This window comes from Apostichopus japonicus, chromosome 16 (genome assembly GCF_037975245.1).
Source record: "Apostichopus japonicus isolate 1M-3 chromosome 16, ASM3797524v1, whole genome shotgun sequence".
Classification (NCBI taxonomy): Eukaryota; Metazoa; Echinodermata; class Holothuroidea; order Aspidochirotida; family Stichopodidae; genus Apostichopus; species Apostichopus japonicus.
Genome location: NC_092576.1, coordinates 4872244 through 4893040, shown reverse-complemented (window position 1 = coordinate 4893040; position 20797 = coordinate 4872244). Strand labels below are relative to the sequence as shown.

The 20797-nt window shown below is 34.7% G+C and overlaps 1 protein-coding gene across 1 annotated transcript; it reads right to left on the bottom strand.

Annotated features, from left to right (window-relative positions):
* Nucleotides 1-789: 789 nt before the first annotated feature.
* On the bottom strand, nucleotides 790-20535 carry LOC139983188 (uncharacterized). The gene is made up of 13 exons (XM_071996574.1): nucleotides 20010-20535; nucleotides 18628-18984; nucleotides 17194-17307; nucleotides 16497-16521; nucleotides 15297-15355; nucleotides 14325-14501; nucleotides 11742-11852; nucleotides 9348-9553; nucleotides 8791-8910; nucleotides 7437-7548; nucleotides 5916-6012; nucleotides 5129-5231; nucleotides 790-4473 (listed from the first exon to the last, which is right to left on the bottom strand). Exons 1-13 carry the CDS (start codon nucleotides 20479-20481, stop codon nucleotides 4147-4149), a joined length of 2280 nt encoding a protein of 759 aa, XP_071852675.1. The 5' UTR covers nucleotides 20482-20535; the 3' UTR covers nucleotides 790-4146.
* Nucleotides 20536-20797: the final 262 nt, after the last annotated feature.

Here is a 20797-nt window from a genome sequence, read left to right as displayed (position 1 = left end):
AGACTGTGTCCTTGTGTTTTATTCATTTACTGACCTTGTTTTTTCACAATTTGTATGACTTTTGATAATGAACATTGTGGGTATGGACAGTGTTATTATGAACTATGTGATTATGTATGGATGTTGTTATTATGGACAATGTGATTATATGAGTATGGACTATGTGATTATGGGCTATATGAGTATGGACTGATTGGAGCACAACTCCACAGTTAGTCAGGAATTGTTCAGTCGGGGCATTTCTTAACTTCAGTCAGGGATGAGTTAGACCACTCTATGTGTATGTTTACATCTATAGAACTAATTGATACACTACATATGACTAAGAATGCAACATTTAACACGTAAGATATTAATCTTCCTCTGGGAGAGGCCTCCCCCACCCCCCCCCCCCCTCAAAGGAGTAGCCTTGTAAAACATCACCCCACTCAACACTCATTATGAAAAGCATGCATTTGCCTCAGCTGGCCCTCCCTAAAGGTTCATGAATTGACTATCTAAATCTTTTGGGAACTTTAAACCTAGTATTATCTCTCTCCCCCAACTCTCCCACCTTGAAAATCATGTGCACGGCACTAATCAAGAACATAACACTGAGACATCGTGAATGTATCAACTTTCACAGAACCCAATTCTTCTAGAAAATGTTTCATTCAAAACTATCGAAGTAATAACGTGGAATTCGTTTTTTAAGGGGACGGGAAGGAGAAGGGTGATATATATATAGGTAATGGAGCGGGGGTAGGAGGAGGGGGTTAAATTTCAAGTACTATAAAGATAAGAACAAAGTTTCTTGTTTTTTTATATTCCACCAGTTTTCTGAAGGGCTTTAGCAAGATGGCATAAGAGACATAAAAACCTAATCAATTAAAATGATGGTGCCAAAAAAAGACAGAAATGACACAAAATTACAAAACACAGAGCAACCTCCATAAAAATTCAAGGAGAATATGTTACACTAGAGAGCCCCAATTGACTGGGGGAACACTGCAAACATAGGACTTTTGTCAGAGATGTTATTTTGGAGATCCTGTTACAGTCACAAACTTTATCGTTTTCCTTACAAGTAATAACAAAGCAAATTGAATGTAATAGCGGCAATCAAATGAACTTTACGGAACCATATGTTTCTGAAAATAGGTGTAGCATTAAATGTTGAGATGATCCCTGAATATTACTTAGGAATACAAATACTCATTGTTCTGGTGATCCCTGATTGACATGATTCAGCTCAAAGGATATTCCTCATCAATATAGGTCACGTGATATCCTTGCGTTTATATCGCCTACCCGTACGTACGTTTACTAGTATAGTCTATCGGTGCATATGCACTCTCTATTTCTTGTGAAGCATAGTTACCTTATAATTACTCGAACAAAATAGTAAATCATGAACATGAATAAATGAATGCTTGAAATAATGGGATAATAGTTACTAAAGAACATGGTGCAATATCTATTCTTGCCCCAAGTGACTCTACAACCGTCCTGTTTGGATGATTCTTAGGTCCTCTACTCAAAACTTGTTCACTTAAAACGTGTCACACATGACAACCTAACACAGTAATGAGTTAACATAAGGCCTTGGCTGCAAAGCAGTATACGAAGGAAATCGAATGGAGCGTTTCATGGTCTAATCAAATCAATATTACACAAGAGGCATAGTCTATGCATCCTATGTTATTCTTCATCTATAACTTTTTCTCCACCAAGTTATCAGACAAAATGGTGACATTTACTAACCTGAAAACAAGAGAGTTACGTCTAAGAGTAAGACGTTATTACGGAGATCCAGCAGTTACAAACTTCATCGTGTGGCAACTGCGCCCTCTATTACCCGGAATCTGATAGCACATCGATTTTTTTTTTCAGCCGGGGGGTGGGGTTGGGGGAGGGAGACTTGTGCCCAATACAGATAGACAGTACTACGATTCCATTGCCTGCAACGGTCGTGTTTACGATTAGGTTACCGGCATCACACCTTCTATAATTATCTCTCTCCCTCTCTTTATCTCTATCTATCTCTGAGTCTCCCACCTCCTATACCTAACCTCTCTTTTCTCCAAAGTATAGGCCTAAGGTTACATTATCATTATGTTGACAAATATTTGACTGTTTACATTATTTTTTGGCTATATTTACAAAGCTGAATTACTGCACTATATGAATAATTAAAATCAATGAGTGAATAGAATTATCAATGAACACTGTACAAGAATTTTAACATTAAAGGTGTAACAGTAAGCGCAATATATACTTAGTTACAAAATATCCATATATGCCATACGTCATTAGATGAATGTTTCCTTGAAACGGAGAGAACGCCGTTCATTGGTATTCTTATCTAAAACGTATTGCTCTATTTCTAAAGAAAAGAAAAACTTCGGTGTTTTGCCACTATAACTTAAAAGGACTTGCCATACGGTCGAAGATCCTCTACTTTTAAACACCATCAATAGCGGGTTAAGTAAGTAACAGTCGATTTACACTTCGCCATTATATTACTTACAATCATGGATATGTTGAGAGAAATCAAAAGAGGAATTTGTAATCGTATCCGATATGGAAGATTGAAAAAGGAAATAGTTGAATAATTGTCATCTGATAATTATCTTTCAGTATTAGAAGTGAATTATGAAAACTAAAGTTAATTACAATAGCTACTATAACATACGACTATTGTCATTGACTCAATTAAAATGTTGTGTGCTTCTATATAGTTCCATCCAATGTCAAAGCTTTTCAGCATTGGCGTGCGCAAGGGGTGCGGGTGGGGGCCAGTACGGGCAAAATGGTTCAGTCGCGGGATTTTTTACTTTCAGTCGGGAAAGACAAATGCCACTGCTAAGGGTATACACACACTTTTCAATCACACAAATAGCACAACCAAGCAATTCGAGCTCATTAAAAACCTAATTTATATTGCAAATACATTTCAGAACACACTCCATTTGAAGTCAAAGTTGCACCTCAGAACGCACCATTTGAGATCTAAATTGTCAATTTCTGTGTGTGGACGCCTAACATCCTCCTCCTACAGTGACCCTGGTGACACGCCCTTCCCTTATTAAAATATTTCTTCGCCTCTGACCGTTCCATATAGATTTCTCCGCTGTCTAAGTCAGTCGGGAAAGGTTGGATAATGCCTCCTTTCTCTCCTCCCACACATTTGATATCCTGTGGGCGACACTGTTTAACGGTTACAAATTCAAGTTTTCAGTTCCCACTTTGTTAAGGAACCTACGTTGTAAATCGAAATAAGTGTAATAGCTTCTACAAGTAAAAAAAAATTATTGTGCCTATTACATCGAAAGTTGAACTTTTCTATTTAATTAATCAAGCAGTAGTTTCAGTTTTTGTTTAGTGTATTTTACCTCTACAAAGAGAAGTAACACAAATGCCAAGATTAGCCATATCTACGTTACTTTCACTTCCCCGTGTGGAATATCTTATTTTTTTTCCCGGTTTCGTTTTCAAACAGGAATTATCAAGAGTGATTTACATGCATTAGTTGTTCATTTATTCCTTTCCAATGTATTATGTATGTATGGGTGTTTCTGTGTATGTGTATGCGTGTATCTATAGCTATGTTTGTATGTATTTATATATATATATTTTTTAGTCTTGACTAAATACATCCACAAACTTAGCCCAGATGCTCTAAATCAATCATCTAATTAAGTGAAAACAAAATCATGGCAAGCATGAACTTATCTTCTTGAGCTTTCCGGTTTTTATTACCTTTTATTACAAACATTCATATGACCTACACACCATGACCTACATATCATCCACCCACATCATTACCTAAATCCTTTTGCCTCCGGCGAAAGGATTTAGGTCATGCTGTTTGTGGATGAATTTCATACAATGTATGTATATCCGTCTGCTTAAGTAAATACACCTTATTCTCTTCCGTGAATGTCAATGGTCAATAGAAGTCATATCTTTCAAACACACTGTCAACCCCTATATACCACCACCTTGTGCTTGTATATTGCCTCCTGAAAGAAGAATTTACAGAGGTATAACATGTTTGTTTTCACAGTTAGGGGGATTTTACATTTGAAGGAGACATCATGCGAGAATATAATGTATAGACTCTGTGTTGCGTAATATGCCAAGATGTGCTTGAAATACAATATCCTATATTTCGACGTCTTCTCTCACGTTAGTGTTCTTCTTTCTTCCTGTTTTTGTCCTCCGTGTATCATTCAATCGTTCAGTTTCTTCCGGGAAAGATGTCTTTTTGCGGTCGGCATTAGACATATTTGTCCTTCTTGCATCATTTATTCTTTCAGTTTCTTGCGGGAAAGATGTCTTCTTGCGGCCGGGCTGTGTCTTCTTGCGTACGTCTTTTGGCCGTTTCGATTCCTCCGTGGTTGACAGACCTTTGTTGCGCTGTTGAATCTCAACCGTGAAGTAATGGGGAGATGAGGTAATATCTGAGTAATCCTGGTCGTCTTCCGTCGTCTGCAATGAACAAATACAAACAACACTAGTAGGTTATCAATCTGATGATTGTAGCCAGAGACGGTATTTTAAAGGTCATGGCATGTGTTCATGATTCTTTATTTTATTTTACTGTATGAGGTAGAATTGGATAACATGCGATAAATAAAAGTCGACGGATAAGACGAACTGCGAAGATATCTGTTTGTATTATTCAGAACAACACAAAGGAAAAACATAGAGCCTTTGAAAGTAACGAAGAAATGATATCATGGGAATTATGTGCTCCTAACATTATGTAACCTGCTACTACTATGGATGTGCTGAATTTGTACGCTATAGGGACTACACGTTATGCATCTTATGTTGAGTTCAGGTACTTATGAATTGCTACTTATGAATAGGAAATATCAATAAAATCTACCATCTTTTTCGCTGACAAGGAAAAGACGAAATGAGTAAATAATTAACCAGTATTTGATTGGGGGTACTTTAATTTCACTTTTGATGTGCTGACCTTTATGTCGAGCAGTACGAAACGAAGAGGATACTTTAAAAATCTTCTCTAGAGAAAAAAGCTTTAATTATTTTGTTTATTTCTCTACAATTTTGCAGCATGATTTCTACACCACAATCCTTCTTCGGGTGAACCCTGCATTTGGCTGAATATGCTTACCTCTGTTGTACAGCGTGACAACGTATTGATCTGTTTCAGAATATTCTTAAATGTAGGTCTCTTCTTAGAATTTCTATTCCAACAAGAAAGCATCAGACTATACCTAAAAGGAAAAGAAATGCCATTATCAGTGAAAGACTTAAATACAGAATTTCAGCTGGGGCGGTTCAAGGACTTAAATAAAAGAAGATATTATGGTCCTTGGGTAGTGGTAACCGACTGTCATGTAGCGAATTCTGGGGACTATCCTCCAGAAAAGACAAAGAAATATTAGATGTGAAACATATAAAGGAAACTAAAGATTATAGCACTAAACACTCTTAATTTGTTGTGGGATTGAAATATGTTGTACACCCCCACACACACCTCCTTTGATCTTAGCCAGTGAACCACTATTAGATGAATGAGTGAACATCTAAAGCTAGTACATTAGAGACAACATAAGATGCCAATTATAACCCAAGGTATATGTAAGGACGGTACTTAATAGATGAACATTCTAAGAATCCATCTACTATTATGTCTTATCGAAAGCTTACTTCGTGGTCTTTCCTGCTAATTCACAGTTACAAGTCACATTGCCCCTAGCAATTTTTTTCACCGTTGATCTTTCCTAGTCTGAACGATGTATGTGAGCATTGTTGCATGACGCCATCTTAATAAACTATGAATAAATACTAACAGAATAAGTTATATTATTCATGCATGCATATATGTAATTGATATGTCATATTAAAAAAATGATATCAGCGTTATTTCTTCTAAGCTTATAGCCCGTTTCACTTACATTCCTCCCGGACAGGATAAAGGTTGGGTTAGACTTTGGTTGTCTCGAACTAAGGCATCTATTTCGTCACACGTTTTTCCTACGTATGGTGTCTCCCCTGGTCAGTTTGTGATAATTAAAGAGAGATAAAAGCGTAAATGGAAAAACTAGCAGTTGACGCTATAACTTTACTGTAAAAGATTTTCCTTGGCCAGACACTAGCAGGGAAGAGAACGTATTTTAGACTGTTACTTAAAATCCCAATCTAAATATCAAGTTATAAGATCTAGATGTGACTAAGTGAACATAAAATATTTCCTTTTTCACAGGAAATAAATCATAAAGAGTGGTCTGTAAATTCATCATGGCCAGATCTTCTTCAAAAGTTTACTTCCTTATTACAATATTGACGTTGATTCGTCCTTGCAACGTGTCACACTTTAGAATATAATTTCTCTCTCCGTTTTGTCTTCAATTATTATCTCATCACTCTACAACTTGTATTGTTCTCCGAATATAAATGATCTCTGAAGTATGAAAAAATAAATATTCTCATAACCTTTGCTGTTGCCAGAAGCATTCATAACAGTTTCATTAAACCTTCAATATGTGTGTTTCCTTGACCTTTTTTAGCGAATAAAGTTTGCAGCGAATATCTAGCATTTTGTTTGATTTTATTTCTTTATTAATTAAGCAAGAATGAAAGTGAATATAACCTCTGATTTTATCAAATAGAAAGGATAATTTAAATTGGGTTATCCAGATATATGAAACAAGGAAGTACCGTCGAAAAGGTCAACAATCTCTTCGAAACAAAGGAAAGTTAATTTAAATAGTAGTTGTTATTTAACTAATGGTTATTGTATATGTGTTTGTGTGCTTAAATGGGTTTCTCTTTTGAGCAAGTGCCTAACAAATCCGTAGTCTCAAAGTTAACAAATAGGACAACAAGTGATTTATTCATTGATTCTCACTAATAGGCACTAAATATTATATAGACAGTACAAACTGTGATTGATCATAACCTGATCCATCTATAAGCTGCCTAGACCTGATGTAGGTTTCAGCTTGAGGTACAAGAAATAATTCAGTGTCTTGAAGACTGTAGGTTCCACTGTTTAGACCTGCAACTTGCAGCACAAGAAATAATTTAGTGCCCTGAAGATTGTAGATCCCACTATTTAGACCTGCTACTTGAAGCACAAGAAATAACTAAGTGTTTTGATGACAGTAGGTCCCACTCTTTAGACCTGCTACTTGAATCACAACAAAATAAGTTAGTGTATTGAAGAATGTGGGTTCAACTGTTACATAAACACAGTCTGTTACATAATCGTTCAACCAAGTGTGTCAAAAGCTTCTTAGTCAGTGCTGTTTTTGGTAACTGGTACTTTTTGGAGAAAAATACGTAATTTATTTACCTCCTTCAACATCTTTGCTTATTGGCATTTTAGAAGACCAGTTACCTTTTAAGGAGGTCTAAAATGTAATGTATACGCCATATTCTTCATCTATTAGTTACGCCATAGGTCACTTGCTTACCAAGGGAACATATCTCCCACAAGACGACTCCAAAAGACCAAACATCCGATTTATCAGAATATTCCTCAAGAAAAAGAGTTTCTGGAGCCAGCCAAGCCACTGGTCGAGGTTTCTGTTGAGGAAGTATATAACACACAGAGTCCTCTCAGATTTACTTCAGATAAAATGGTAGTATTTCTTAGTTCATTATCAATCAATTTCCAAAATCATAGAGGTTATTAAAATGTAATGATAATACATGATACTAAAGGCTATCATGATTCCCAAATGCCCCAACAAGTATACATTTGTGAAGCCTAACCGGAAATGACCAAAATGGCACATCAGTTTTGTGTTAGTGGTTATGTGTATAAGATCAACCTAAACATCTATTAACTTTCTTATATTTTTCTTATCTTTCTTATTCATTCTTCCATTCACCGATGGTTACTCATTTACGTCTGCATGGCCGCACTAAATCATCTGATCATTCATTTGCCCCTTCGTTTATTCATTCATCAATCGACTCGTCCATACATAAATACATAATTGATCACTCATTCTTACTACAATTTAAATGTAGTTCTTTAGTCCATTTATACTTTCGTTCTTACATTCATTCGTTCTTTTCTTCATTCATCAATTATACTCGTCCATGCATAAATCGATTTGGTTACTCACTCTCACATCAATTTACTTGTGGTTCCGTTATCTATTCATTTACTCATTCGTTTATCCTTCACCTAATCATTAAAGTATTCATTCATTCATCAATTATACTCGTCCATGCATAAATCGATTTGGTTACTCACTCCCACATCAATTTAACTGTGGTTCCGTTATCCATTAATTTACACATTCGTTCCTTCGTTTTTATGTTCAATTAATTCAATCTTACATTCACCAGCCATGCGGCCATTCGTTTTGTTGTTCGTCCACTCATTTACTTGTCTCTGCATTTACACAACAGCGTTAAATAAGAACCGTCCGTTCCGATATTAACCGGAGTGGCTTTAACCCATTGGTGGAACAGACGTAACTCATCTTGTAAGGATCCCCAGTCTTCGCTATGCGTTACCGTAAGATCTATAGACCAACCCCTGCCCTGGTACTTAGTAAGATACCTTTTATTAACGTATCCTGTTTCTGAGCTTAAGTGTCCAAGTAGTAACAGTAATTTATTTTATCCAACCAATTAAAATAGTACAGAATGGTCTGGAAGAAGGTGGTGGAACGAGAATTCAACCACCTTCGAATTCAACCATTTAATCGAAACATAAAACGACGCTATTTTTCCATTTATCGTCTACCTGGGTACGTTAGTTATTTGCATGCTGCCTCTGTTGCCATTCCGTAACACTAATTAAATAGTTACCTTATTAATCAGTTGTGTGATTCTATGGGGGACCAGTTTCTCGGGCCAAAAGTCGTAAAGCTTACAATATCCTGCTTCGGTTAATAACACCTTTCGTGCAGCAAGAGCTGGATGCCTGTACTGAATAAAACAACAAGAACAACATGTAAGTTAGATACCTTCAAAGAGTTGCTTTAAATTGATGAAACGATATAAGGTTGCTTACTACATTTAACAGTAACTGTTTTTACAGTCTTATCTAGTATAATCTTGAAAGTTACACCTCCGCTCAAATATTTGTAGGCATCTGTTAGAATTACACATTTGGGCAAATAGGCCTATGGAAACCCAAAAGTAATGTTTGATGATACCGTTTCGTAATACATTGAAAGACTTTCTTGCAAAAACTTTGTCACTATAACAATATTTCTAGCACAATGATATCTCAAAGATATGAATAATTTGAAAGTCGTGAAAAGTGCTGAAACTGTGTTGTAAATGTTAACGTAATATAACAATGTTTACCTGATCTACATTGTAAATTTAGAGTTAGCATGATGTAGTCTATATGAACTTACACTCTTAGTATGGAGAAAATCCATCCCCTTATTAATATCATTGACGAAAGATGTTAGGATCAATCGTTTCGTCTTGATCTTTTCATACTTCTGTGTCCTTTGGGACGATGGAGCGTTGTTCGCCTCGTAGTCCGACTGGTAATTCATCAGCAGGAAGTCTTGCACTGATCCACAATCAACATACTCTTGGTATATATAGTATGGGACTATAACATTCAAAAAAGAGCAAAATTTCGATTTATCGTTCAATTTGAAATATAAACAGATACTTCAATATTGTCTTCCGTTTATAATCAAGGTCGTGTCCAGGATTTCCAAAAGGTGGGAGGAGCGTTGTCGAAAACCCAATATAGGAGGAAGGAAGTCATTTAAATTAAAGACGTAAAATTATTCTTTCTGGTAAAATTTAGGCTTTACATTAGGTCTGTAATTACGAATTAGGTTTCCAAGCAAAGGTGAGTTTATAACTACTTCTTTTCTCTGCGTAGTTGACAACGTAGGGTAGTTGACACAATCACACCCCAAACTGTCGGCCCGCCTACTAGTCCAGCAGCCCTCCCGACCCCAAACTCCAACGTCCCGAAAAAACAGGTCGCGATAAGATGTGGAAATCCCCATCGGTTTGAGAGTGCCATTCATGGTTGAACGATCTAGTGTATTATCAATGACCATACGTAGCAAAGTTTTCAAGCCATACATGATAGAGCTGTGTAAATTGTCCAACATTAACTAAGTGATGCTGTATTCATTGGCAGAGACATCACCAATATTTCCTAGGCAGAGTAATGTGACATCTGTAATCGTGCACCTGGCCTTTTGTTCTCTGAGCTGAGTTCCCGGTCTCCGGAAGTCTCACGACGCAATCACGAACTGAAGTAGTGCTTTGTAAAGCTTGTGATTACTGTGCGTCACATTTTAGGCAAATACACTGTTATAAAATAAGCACTTATGCAACTGATTGTTAAACCCAGTGCGAAAGCTTATATAAGTAAAATAGTTTCGTCCGACCTTGTCTACAGTACATTGGTTTATTAATTCCTGAAAATGTACTTTTAAACATTCGTGAATCAAGTTAATTGTTATAGCTCGTAATAGTAAACTAAGAGGCTTACGCTTATATAACGTTGTTGTTGTTCTAATGGTAATTTTTGCGGTATTAATTGACTTTTATTCATTGCGCTGTGGATTGCACAAGCCTATTGGCGTACTTTTGTAAGGAGAACAATATATTGCGCTGTTTTCAGTAGTCAGTGCTCAGACAATTATCAATAAACAGCATAAGTACTTTGCCAGTTTTCTGGTGATGAGGCTCTAAATCAATCTGAAACCTAACCAGGAGCGGGAAACTTCGGATATATGAAATTCAGATACATGTTTAAGGCAATAGAAGATACGTCTCAGTATTTGTCGGGGTTTTTTTTTTCGCAATATGGGTCTATTTTATTAAACCTGCAGAAGCAAAATTGTATTCATGTTGTGTTGAGTTATCCTTGATTAAATCATAGCACTGATTACGTAAAAAAAATTGAAGAAATTAATGATGTATGTATTCGAAATGTTAGGGTTAACAATGGTCCGGATGAGAGTCCCAAAAGTGCATAATTGGAATAATGTTAATATGACCATAAAACATACAAATAGGAATTTCTCGTGTGGTGTTCGACGGTAGCACATAACATTTCCCCCTTATTTACTAGTTTAGGGACGCTAATGTTAATAAAGATTTACCTTTCAGTGTGCTTTAAGTCAGTATTTTCCACGTGTGAATCTGTTAATGGGAAAATGGTACTAATCAAAACTACACTGTTCTCATGTAATTGATGGCAATGACAAATAGCCTAATGACCTCTTAGATATTTACTTTTTCTTGATACTGTGATGCCAACACGCAATTCCTGATAACAACATGTATAACTTTCATAACCACATCAGCTTAACTTTGCGAAATTATTTGTCCACTACATTGTGATATTTTAACCCTAACGATTAACGGCTGTTAATCGTTTTCTTAAAATAATTTTTTTTAATCGGTGGTGGAAATAACAAGCAAGCATCTTGACACCAGCAGAGCGTAACGCAATTACCCGGCAGTTAAGTAACTCTCATTCTGCTGTGCGACATCCTGACGACGTCTTCCGAAGGATATAATCAAAAGAAACCAGACTGTCCAATTTACTAGTTCACGCAACGATTTTATTTCATTTACTATTCCTTCAATAAGTAGGGTTATGTTAACAATTATTTCTCAAGATACTGTAATAGACTTCGAATGATTTCCTTTCTTTGTTTACGTGCAAGTCCAAATATCATTTCCACATGCTCCTGATAATCCATCATAAAGTGACTATTTGAATGATTCTGTTAATTTTTATTTGTTTATACTTTATATCTTACCATTATCAACTGCTGCACCCAAGAAGTTAACCAAGTGTCTATTTTTCTCTAGAATGCTAAGAAACCAGGCGCATTCTTGAAAGTTGTACAAATCCGTCATTTTAGCTTGTTCTTTAAACAGAGACAGAGAGAGAAAAACAACAAGAGGAAATATAAATTAATAAAATTTTCTAAGCAATGTTTCACTGGTCCTTGAAATCGATGAATTTGAGTCGATGAGTTTCTGTTCAGGGCATCAATTGGTCAATGGGTGCTCGCACCGAACGGATAGTTGTCACACGACAAGTCTACTTGGTAAAGTTTTGTGATTCGTTTGTTTTGAATTATCTTAAGCAGCTTGCTGTGATACTCTTTTTGCAGCTTGTATTAATCCGCCGGTGACTTTTCCGTGCATTATCCATAGGTAAATACACCGTCTGCTGACGACAATGTGCCAATTAAATTCAAGAATATGTAACAAGTGTGAAATGAACAAAATATCACCAACTTCATATTTCTTAGATACCAGATGATATGAGGATGTGGTTTGATCTTTGGTACGAACATTTCCGACAGTTCTTTTAATCAATTAGTTTCGTTCATATTCGTTAAAAAAATTTACTTAAACCACGATATACTTACTTTTTTAACAATCCGTCGTGTCTTTGTTTTAATTTGGTCAGTTGATATGGTAATTAACATGCATATCAACGGGAGCGAAATTAAACATTTACATTTCTTTGGGGTTTCGATTTCCGGACACATTCTTAAACTTACTACAACGACAGAATATTTCAGGGCTTACCCTGAAAATAATTATAAAAATCAAATATTTTTTTGAAGATCTTTATGTGAGTCGGTGTTGCTTTATGTTTGCTTACGCTAATACAATTGTTTACTTGATCACTTTGATGACCGAGGGTTTCGAAACCCCTGTAACGAGCAACGCACTTATAAGTTTATTCACATATGTGATACTCAATTCAATTTTATTCAAGCTTGAATACTTGTAAACGTTAATATGAATCACGTTGTGAAAATACTTGTCTCAACACTCTGATGGCTATTGCTTACACTTTGATGACCGAGGGTTTCGAAACCCCTGTAATGAGCAAAGCACTTATAAGCTTATTCACATATGTGATAATCAATTCAATATTAGTCAAGTTTGAATACATTTAGATGCTAAAATGAATCACGTTGTGAAACTACTTGTCTCAAGACTATTGATGACTATTGCTTACACAAAAAGGAGGTGCTTGACGAAGGTATTATTTAGATGGATGGATGGGTGGATGGATGGATGGATGGTATTTATAAAAGCTTATAGAAGTACTATAACTAGAACCACAATACTGAGTACATCATTCTAGTTCCCTTCAAACTCAACATACATGTTTACACGTGAGTACTAACACACATAAGCACAATGCTGAGTTCAAAATCCTAGTCTCCATTGAACTCAACATTCAGCTTCACAGCAATTCTACCGAATATTATGGTAGTACTACCTCATATTTACACAATACTGAGTTCATCATTCTAGTGTCCATTGATATCAATGTACAGCTTTACAGCATTGCTCTCTAATATATGCACAATACTGAGTTCAGAACCCCAGTCTCCTAAAAACTTAGCATACAGTTTTACAGCAGTACTATCACATATAAGCACAATACTGAGTTCAGAACCCTAGTCTCCATTGAACTCAAAATGCAGCTTTACAGCAGTATACCGTTCATAAACACAATACTGAATTTATCATTATAGTCTCCTTCAAACTCAGAACTCAACTTCACGGAAGCATCACATATAAACCCAATACTGAGTTTTTCATTTTAGTCTCCATTGATATCAATGTACAGCTTTACAGCAATAGTACCAAACTTTAACCTAATACTGAATTAATCATGCTAGTCTCCTTCAAACTCAGAATACAGCTCTACTGCAGTATTATCACATATATAAATACAATACTGATTTGTTCATTCTAGGGTCCATTGAACTCAATATACAGCTTTATAGTAATACTATCACATATAAACATAATACTTAGTTCATCATTTCTAGTCTCCATTGATCTCAATATACAACATTATAGTAGTACTGTCACATATAAACCCAATACTGAGTTCATCGTTCTAGTCTCCATTGATCTCAATTTACAGCTCTCATTTTATTTCATTTATTTATTTGTTTGATCACAACGTTCGGGTGATACTAAGAAGCACATATAAAGTAACAAAAATCCAAAAAGTTGTGAAAGGAAGTGCTTTAACAAAACATTTATGGCTTAATGAGTAAAGCACTCCCTATACTTAACTTTGAAAATATACATACATATATGTCTCTAAATAAGAAACAACCAAAAAAGAAGAGGAACAAGAAATAGAAAACCCTGACCCCACTCAAAACCTCCCGACCCCTGCCACGGTCTACGGGGTAATGCAGGATAAAAGATATTTTAATACTATTTGATACTATAATTGCAGTATTGAAGACTTTAAAAGGAAATGTCGTGATATAATTGTCCCCGGTCGAGAACTTGCTCTATAAAGATGCCCTAGTTACATAAGGCGATGTTAAGTTGTAATTTATGCTAACCTTTAACGGTTCTTGCGACGAACTGCGTTTCATTTGACGGAATCACAGTAGATTTAGCAGTCCAGGTCGTGATGAAACCTTCTCCTGGAAGTTGCAAAATCAGGTTGACATCCTTAGGACTCTTCCTCTTCCTTCTCGCTACGGAATGCCGTTTCAAACTCTTCGATGTTGTACCGACTACAAGTCAAGTAACAAGTGATTAAGAGGTAAGTTAAGTTTCATAGTTTCGATTAACCAGTCCCTGAAACAGGAAAGTTGAGCAGTTTGGTAACCATGATCACTAACAAATGGATGCAGCTTATTTGATATTAGCTAATTTAGAATGCTATTTTTTAATGCAACCCTTTCGAACTATACATGTTAAGCAGACATCGATCTTTAAAATATATACTTTGCTAGACATATTAGATTAGGAATTACCTAGAAAACACAAAATTACATACAATAATACAAATACAACCAAATTTTATTTACTAGATATTGATATTAGCTAATTTAGAACAATTTGTATTGCAACCCTTCGAAACTATACATGCTTAGCAGACATCAAGCTTTAAAATATATACTTTGCTAAACACGACGATTTCGATTAAACTAGAAAAATGAAAATGACATATACAACTATACAAATATAACCAGATTCTATTCACTTGATTTTGTTTTCTCCGATAGAGTGACACATGTAGATCAAGGATTAATTCCGTTAAAACGTAACACACATAACTACTAGCTAAGACGCACAGGCTCCTGCTGCATAAGAAACAGTCACATATTATAATGAATCCCATTGTGAAACTACTTCTAGTATCAGCACTTTCAACTTTTTCTCAGAAACATTATAATAAATGATCGTTGATATGATCAAGCTTGTTACTAATTTAAAAAAAAAAAATGAAACATCTATATTAAACTGTATTCATAATAATTTTATTAACATATAGTATAAATACAAACATTTCTTTCGTAACTTACCAGAGTCTATGGAACTTTGCCTTCGTTCCGATGTCGTAGCATTGTTCTTATATTCTGCCCTGGTGAAGAATGAAAGTTAAAGTTTAAACAGAAATGCCTTTTAAAGACGATTTCATTTGCTAGCAATGATTACCCGAAATCAGTTATTATAACCTTTATCTTCCAGTATGTAATGTTTAAGTGACAAGATCATTAATCTTTATTATTACACTGATATCTAAAACTACATGTGTTGTTTAATTTCAGCCAATAAGGAAGATGACGTCAGTTAACAAGCTTCACAGGTATACTATTGCTAACATTATATGTTGTTATGAAGTAAGTCTGATAAGAGCCCTATATCAAACTTAATTAAATTATTATTACAAAATTATGAAGTTTCATGATCTCATGTTTCGGTACTAGCCAGGATCCACTTGATGGGCAGATATTAAATTACGAAACTGCCAGTTTATTTGGAAATTGAACACAAATATCTCATAACAACTCATCAAAATATAAATTCAGTCGCATGGTGTGTTTTTTTTTTTTTTTTTTTGTATATATACTAAATCAAAACATAGAGGTACTTGCACATTTTCATATCTTTTCTTTCATTCGATCAAATGCAAATGTACTAAATGCAATCTGATTCCCTTTCAATCATATATAGTAATTTGTGTGGAAACATCTACATTTGACAGTCGACATGAAACATGTTACTTCACAGTAATGCTTATGCTTGAACATGCGATCTTCAATGTCTGGAAATTGTTTGGAATGTTAAAATCTTAAGAAAAGTTATGCCCTTGCCAATCTGCCCCAACTTGAGTTTTTCTTAGTTTACTAAATAATGCTTAAGTACGCCATGATTAGACCCAATTGGAACCCTCTGCCAACGCCCACTGGGATGTCAATCTACAGACAAAGAGACATTAATGTTGTTCTCATGATGTACATTCAGTCTTCTTTATTACAAAGCTTTTCATAGTTAATTATGATTGCCAATTTATCATGAAGGGACAAGGGAATAAGATATTCTCTCATGACTCAATTTACACTGAAAATTATTGTATGATTTGTCTTGAACTCCAAGCTTGGATCGCGGCAAAATTTCTCCCTTCCTCTAACTTTTTCTCTCTATCTCTCTCTCTGCAATCCTTTTAGCATGCTAAATTAATAACAAACTGAATAGAACCAAAACAGATTGAGGTTACTTACTGAGAAATTTGGAATTCTTGCGAATCTGAAGGAAATATAATTATATATAGTTACATATATTTATATATTGACACAGCGTTGTTATTTCCTCTATGAAGTGTATTTAATGACATCATGACAATTGAGCGAACAAAAAAAAAACAGTCTTTGTTTTTCTTTCTATTGTACAAGTCATGTAGCCAGTATGGGTGAATGTTTATATAAACAAACATGGTGAGAAAAATTTGAATGAAGGGAACACACAATCATAAAGGTATCATATGACAAGGAAATGACAGAAGCAACGATATTACAAAAGGAATTGTAACGGTTTGGTAAATATCTGCTATGCTGACATCAAAGACCAACTAACATGATCAAGTTCCTACAGAAATGGAGGGTTTGTTTGGTAAACTTAGTTATTATTCAACTGTATCAAGCAACCGTATGTAGAGCGAGGAACGACATATAGTTTTGAACCAACAGTGTATAGTTGTCTGTTCCATATTTTTTGTATTCTATAATACTGAATAACCAAATCATCGTTTCTTTTCAGTCTCACCAATGTGAAAACTCTATCTTTCCATCATTCGGATGCATGTAGCTCACATGGCCCGATTAGTCACCAAATGGTTCAACAAGACCTTGGTTACATATTAAATTTTGGTTCATTTTGTTAATTAATATGAACTTTAGAAAATGTCACACATTTCCTCACCTTTTTTAAGAAGCACTACTGCACAGCCAAATGTTATTACGATCAATCCAATAACGCCTAATATAATAGCTGTTACAATTATCCAATCATGGTCATTGTCATCCTTTCCGTCCTCTGTAAAACAAAAGTCATTAAAGTAACTTACATACTGTCAGTTTATCGACATGATTGACTCAATGCATCTGGTTGTGTTTAAAAAATTACTTCCTTACCATTTCATCAAAGTATCTTGAGTATTACGTAATAAAATAAATACAACTGATCAAAATAAAGAAACAAACCGCTATAGATTCTAAAAAAAAAATATGCAGGAATTTCTCTCACAAATCGCAAAAAAGAATTCTTAAATTTAAATCTTTTATTTCTTCTGTAGTGAGCCGGACTAAATAATGAATCAGTCTAGTATAAAAATGTCATAGTTCAGACATTTCTATCTTCTTAGTGGTATACATCACGTACAGGGACACATTGAACATTTAAATATATCGTAAATTTCTCTTTTAATTAGGAAAACTCAAACTAATTAAGTAAACTGTACTGGTGTAAGATTTTAACTTTAATGACGACAAATATTTTCTAAATTCAATTGTCTACTGTGGTTGCAATGTAAAGTTTCTTCACAAGTGAGACGTAAGTATGTCAGTGTTCGAAATAATAGTTACTTTCTGAAACAAACATTAATTTCGATTTCAAAATTTCAAAAGACACAAAACCAATATGTTTGACTAACAAATAAAATAACATATATAGTTCTTTATTTCGCAGAACTTTATGAGAAAACTATTCTGTAGATGGCCACTAACGTTGAATCAATTATTATTATTATTATTATATATATATATATATATATATATAGAAAGCTGCGAATAGTTTACCTGACTTATCATAGGTCGTCACAGTTTTACACGTATATATTTCACAGTTCATTAATCACGTTTTTACATAGTCCGTGTTACGCAACAATGGAATACACAATTATGATAATAGCAACGCTTATTACTGATATTGCTACCATTGTCATTATAAGGTTCGTTGTCAAAATCTTCGTAAAAACCTTGTTTTATTGTCAGGAATTCCATCCCCAGCGATCAACAATGCCTGCCGTCTACCCTCTACATATTTAAATGGAAATGTTTATAAAACTCAACACCAGAGATATTGATTAGTGCTTGATTGATTGATTGATTGATTTGCAATTTTTATGATACAGTTTATTATTTAATATTTAATCCCTATGAGCTTTATTAGTGATTTATAATGACCGTATTTGTTATCTTCACTTCGACAACATTTTTTTGTTTAGATTTGCAAAAAGTAAACGTTAGGAGAACTTACTAACACTTCAATGCGGCTGAAAGAGTATATAATTTACAAACGAAACTACTTCATTTAGTATTTCTTAATTTATTGTTCGTATAAGTTAATGTAGTTTACCTGATTTATCTGAGCTCTCAAAGAAGATGAAGTTGATGGTCAGGTTCTGAATGACTAATTCTATCCCTTTAAACTGACATGAAATGTTGACGTGAGTTCCAGTTGGTGGTAGATGTAATGTAGATTCTGAGTCTGTGGTGTTTATCCTCTCCTTGTTTGGTTTGTATAGTACATTGTGTATATTGGATGGGTCTACATCTTCACCATTCACAATCCACGTTAGGCTAGCAGGTGGCCTTGATCCAACAGCCCTACATTTTACCTGCAGAGGCTTGCCCGCTATTACCACGTAGTCATATGTACTTCGTGGTTCACTAAATGTATGCTCGTGAAATGACAACGTAAGCTCTGGGATCACTGAAAAGGGAAATAATCTAAGATTGATATTAAGATGGAATTAACAATTTGTTTAAATATTAATTCCATATTCTTTCACATATGTCAAGAAAACGCTAAATGAAGCCATTTCACCGCTAATGGTATTAAATGTTCCGATATGGTAACATATTTTACATGTTAAGTAAAACACAGAGTATAGAAGTTGTTTCAAAATATTAGTTATTCCTAAAATTTTTCCGAATTGACAACCACTGCCTTAACATACAGACATTAAAACTGCAAGATATCATTTTAAGAGTTGCAAAGATATGTATAATTCTAGAAGTCATCTTTTTCTTCCTAAGCTAAATGCTCTGTGCAATAACACAAAATACAACCCACGATACCCTGCATTATAACATAGGTTTAGAATACTCTTTACAAAAAACTTGTTTATACACAGAGCTGCTCTTTTTATCCATGTTGGACTATTAAAGCCATTGTTATAATATGGCTACTCTCTCAACATTTCTTATTTTGTTTTCAACAGTTTGTTTACGAAACGTGACCTCGCTTTCTTCATTTATTTTATAGTCTTTATCCCCTTTCTAAATCTGAACTTCTGTATAATTTTTTTTTAACAAATTGCGTGAAATATCACCAGTTATCGATCGAGATACGAACACATCACAATATCGCTGAATGTATATAAACACAATAAGCACTAAATTAACGTTGCCTATTATTGAACCAGTTGGGGTGACAAGTGATGTAAGAGCAAGGTCCTAACAACTTCCTGGTGTAAGAAGCAGCAGTGCTGTTATATTACTAACGCTTGTGTTCGAGAAAACTTTAAATCTACGAGCGTGGAGCATTTGATCCCAGGTATGTCCTCCTTCTACTGAGACATAACTGTATATGTTTCAATAAAAGTTAACGTCAGGCATGAAACTATATTAACCCCTTTCTTTAATACGGGATTATTCTTCATTTTTAGGTCTTTGACATTAATCAGGACTGTAAATTCGTAACACGACAGGAAGTTTTAAAGTTTATTTACTTACCTTCTATTGTCACGTTGTAGCTCACAACAACATTATTATTACGTTCACATCTATACAATCCTTGATGATTGAATGTAGCATCTGAGATTGATAATGAGTATCTATTTGATAAGTTGAAACCCGGCAATAAGTCAAACAAAAACGTATTTGCAAATATGACTTTATCGTTACGAAACCATTTGTTTCCTGTTGTCGCATTATTATTACAATCCAAGGTCACAGAATCTCTTTCAACCACTCTGACTGATTTTGAGTTATTAAATCCATGGAAACCGGTAAAGCTGAAGAAAACCAAGAAGATTATCAAACAATATCTCTCCATATTGACACAAAAGCCGCTCTTATTTTTAATTCTTTCGTATTGATCGTTCTTGTGTTTGTATTCATTTTCAACTCCAGGAGGTAATGAATATTGATTCACAAATGAACATGAAAATGAAAGAACGTTAGAAACTTCCTCTTGCGACCACATTTGATTCAGATTCAGGAAAAACACTTTGTCATCAATTTTAAATGAAAGTAAAATTTGCCCATTTCCTGGCAACAGTCAACACCCAATCGATTTGCTCCATTACGTATATGTATGAGTGATTTACCACACCACTGGAATACTAATACGTCAAGCAGACGGCCATGTTTTGCTTCACAAATTAATCTAATTTTTGAGATAGTTCATATATAGTTTTGTCTTGATCATAATAGCAAAAGCGAATTATGACCATTGACTCTGTAGGGCAATGTATCACAAAGACAGAACAGGAAACGGCCATATTCCATACGAATGTCTC